Source organism: Seriola lalandi, unplaced genomic scaffold (assembly GCF_002814215.2).
Source record: "Seriola lalandi dorsalis isolate HSWRI2012SDOR001 ecotype SW California unplaced genomic scaffold, Sedor1 jcf7180001976335, whole genome shotgun sequence".
NCBI lineage: Eukaryota > Metazoa > Chordata > Actinopteri > Carangiformes > Carangidae > Seriola > Seriola lalandi.
Window position 1 is genome coordinate 1 of NW_019447001.1, and position 3273 is coordinate 3273.

Consider the following 3273-nt stretch of genomic DNA (forward strand, 5'->3'; position numbering starts at 1 on the left):
CAGCTTGGGTAGGGACAAAAAGAAAGAAAAGAAGACAGTGAGAGAGAGAGAGAGAGAGAGAGAGAGGGAGGAAAGCAGGAGAAGAGGAACCACAGAGGCGCAGGTGAGCATGGGTGTGGTGTGAATGACGCACATGCACACAGGCCTCTGAAGGCGTCATCCTAAAATGCGGGAATGTAAATATCCTTTCTAGTGAGGCTAATATTGATTCTAGCTGTCACTTTCTTGACTAAATGCCAGGCTCACTAGTAACTCCTGACAGCAAAAGGAACTAGCTTGTAGATTGTGCATGAAGAATATAATACAGTTTTAGGTATAGTCCTGCCTGTCATAAATCATTAGACAGTATCTATATAAACAGTAAAACCAGAGTCTTACTTCCTGGCTATGGTTGTGACCCGTATCCTCCTCTGTGTGTTGGAGTGCTGGTACTGGGTTACAAACTGGATCGCCCCTCGGCCACCCTGTGGGACTGGTGCATTGTGCTAAACAGACAAACACACAGTGAAGAAAGTAAGACAGCAGTTGACAATCAGTCCTCTATTGCATGAGCTGAACCAGTGACCACACACAAGAAACCACACAAAAAGCCTTTGTTTGTACAGTTTTACTAAACAAAGGCTTCATCATAGCCTTGCAATTGTTTGATGTGATTAGCGACTGTACTTTCAACAGCACACAGTAATCCCGTCAACTCAAAAACTAAGGTTCAAGTCAGGGTCCTTTACCTGATTCACCACTTCAAAATACATGCCCAGAGTGGTGGAGGGGTTGAGACTGCACACTTTCCACTGGGTGGTGCCACCGATACCCATCTCCTACAAAAAGCAGAGAACATACCGTGATGAATGCCGGTAAAAAACAGCTCTCAGATTACCTATTGTGAGAATAAAGAATCTGAATCTCCCAGTTTTATCTGGGGCAGTGACCCACATTCTCTGAAACGCAGGAACCCTTGGAGTTGAGCGAAACACACGGTCCAATGGCCCCGCAAACCTTTAGCTCCCTTGATGTCTACACAGACAGAAAAAAGACAAGACATAAATTCAACTTCAACAACTTAACATTAAATGCTCAAATACAGCAAGTAATGTCAAGTTACTATGATGGTAAATTGCTTCTTTACCTTGACTTCCAAGACACCTCCAAAGGCCATGCGGAAGTCTCCATTGTAGTCTTTACTAAAGACTCTCTGGAAGGTTTGCTTGAACAGGGAGGTATTGAAGGAGTCTCCCATCACAATGTGGCCCCTGATAACAAAGCAAAACTAATTATTAGGATGCTAAACTATGCTCAAAAGAGACACACAATGTAATTCCACACCCTCAACCAATTAAACAATAAGGGCTGACGCACCCGGTGAGATTAGATAAGCACTTCATCTCCAGCAGTCCAGTCTGGTCCAGGGCACAGGCGTAGATGTCAATACTGTGGCCGTTTACAGCTGAACGGTTGGCCATGGCTTCATAATACTGTGCAATACAAGAAACAGACAGAAGACAATTTGATGTCAGTGAGCATACCTTCAGTAAATGGTGTAAGAAAAGGATTCATAATAACAAAAGGAACATTTTTATAATTCATCTTGTATGAAAGGGACATGCACATAATTGTTCACCTTAGTGGCTTTCTTCAGGTGGCGAGCGTTGTCCTTCTGTATGTCATGCCAGGAGCGGATGGGGGTTTTCAGCTCATCGCCCACCACCATACCAGGGCCCTGGGTGGGGGGCCCTCCGATGAACAGCATTACACGAGCCCCTGTGTTTGGGAATGTACCCTGTGGGTGAGGAGAAGAAGAATTTGGTTTCAGTTAAGGATAAGTACCATTGTAACTGTTCTTACAATTTAACACTTTTTTACTCTAAGACACAAAGTAGTCAGTTTAAAGTGCCAACTTTGCACTTTAAACTGATTCCCCTGCTGCACATCTGCACTGCTCATAAACTGGTGCTTCCATGGGTAAAAATCATCCCTCGGTCAGTTTTGTCCTGTAGCACAATCCCTGTTTTTAGGCTGTGGATAATAAGCATGAATGGACAATTTACCTAGTTCTCAAATTTTGTTGTGAAGATACTTCATTGGCTTTATGAAATGAGATAGGATCACATCTACAGATAATGCCTCAGTAATCCATAATAGAAACTTTTAAAGCTAAATAAAAAACTGAAATGAATTTGATAACACTGAGTATGGACATATTTAATTATAATACAGAAATGTTTTATTCAGTCATTTGAAATGATTTTTCATTCTAACAATGCTGTTTTTCACACTCAACTAGAAAAAGCCAAACCCAGCTTCAGTGAATGTATGTATAAAGTTTCAGAAAAGGGCGAACCTGACAGCCAACACTTCAACCAAGGTCCACAGTGCAAGAGTCCAAGACACAATGATACATTAGGAAAGAGGCCACAGAGTCACAAAGCTGTTAACTGAGCTTTAAATGTAATGTAACATTTGATAGCAAGTTCTATGTAAACACTGATTCATTTATAAAGTGTACTCATTCACAGAGAACGATTAAACAAATAAGCCTGCTGATAGTGGATCCCAACTCCTTTTTGCAGTCGTGGTTTGTATGTAATACACCCATTCATCAAGTCAAATGCATCTTGACAAATCTATTCTAATCAATTTTTTTTTTTTTCCAAATCAGGCCTAATTTCCTATCTGCTGAAGGAGAGTACCGCGGGGGAATGATCTGTTACATATCAGTTATATAACCACACAGATTAGCAGGAGAAGAAGAGAGGATAATGATGGTGGAGAGAAAAGACAAAAGGCAAACAGGGAACTAGCTTTTGAACTGACAAAACACATGTACTGTTCCTTTAGCAGATAATTATCTGTGTGTGTGTGTGTGTGTGTGTGTGTGTTCGAGAACAGTTACATATGGCATGATGATCTTAAGGAGGCTAAAGTTTAGAACACTGAAGCACCTCAATGTATGACTGCTATTTCCTTTGTGTGTGTGTTTATGACCAGGTTAACAGGTACAGCATATTCACAGTCCAGTATTATCTGTATTCACTTTATGTACAGTATCATTTATTTTTCTGTGTGGGCACTGTACCTCCAGCAGACCAACAGCAACAGACAGTGCCACACCAGTGGAGCGTAGTGGACGTTTGCCCTGAGGGACAGGCCACGGGTCTCTCTGAAGCTCACCAAGCAAGTCCGTCAGATTCATATCGACTCGGTGCACGGGCTGAAGGAACCTGGATATGAACGAACAAAAGAACAAACGAACACACACACACACACACACACACA

The 3273-nt window shown here is 41.9% G+C and overlaps 1 protein-coding gene across 1 annotated transcript; it reads right to left on the minus strand.

Moving 5' to 3' along the window:
* Nucleotides 1–358: 358 nt before the first annotated feature.
* On the minus strand, nt 359–3238 carry LOC111656435 (protein transport protein Sec23B-like). Its single transcript, XM_023408139.2, has 7 exons — nt 3074–3238; nt 1619–1777; nt 1357–1472; nt 1127–1250; nt 934–1014; nt 729–818; nt 359–485 (listed from the first exon to the last, which is right to left on the minus strand). Exons 1-7 carry the CDS (start codon nt 3188–3190, stop codon nt 375–377), a joined length of 798 nt encoding a protein of 265 aa, XP_023263907.1. The 5' UTR covers nt 3191–3238; the 3' UTR covers nt 359–374.
* Nucleotides 3239–3273: the final 35 nt, after the last annotated feature.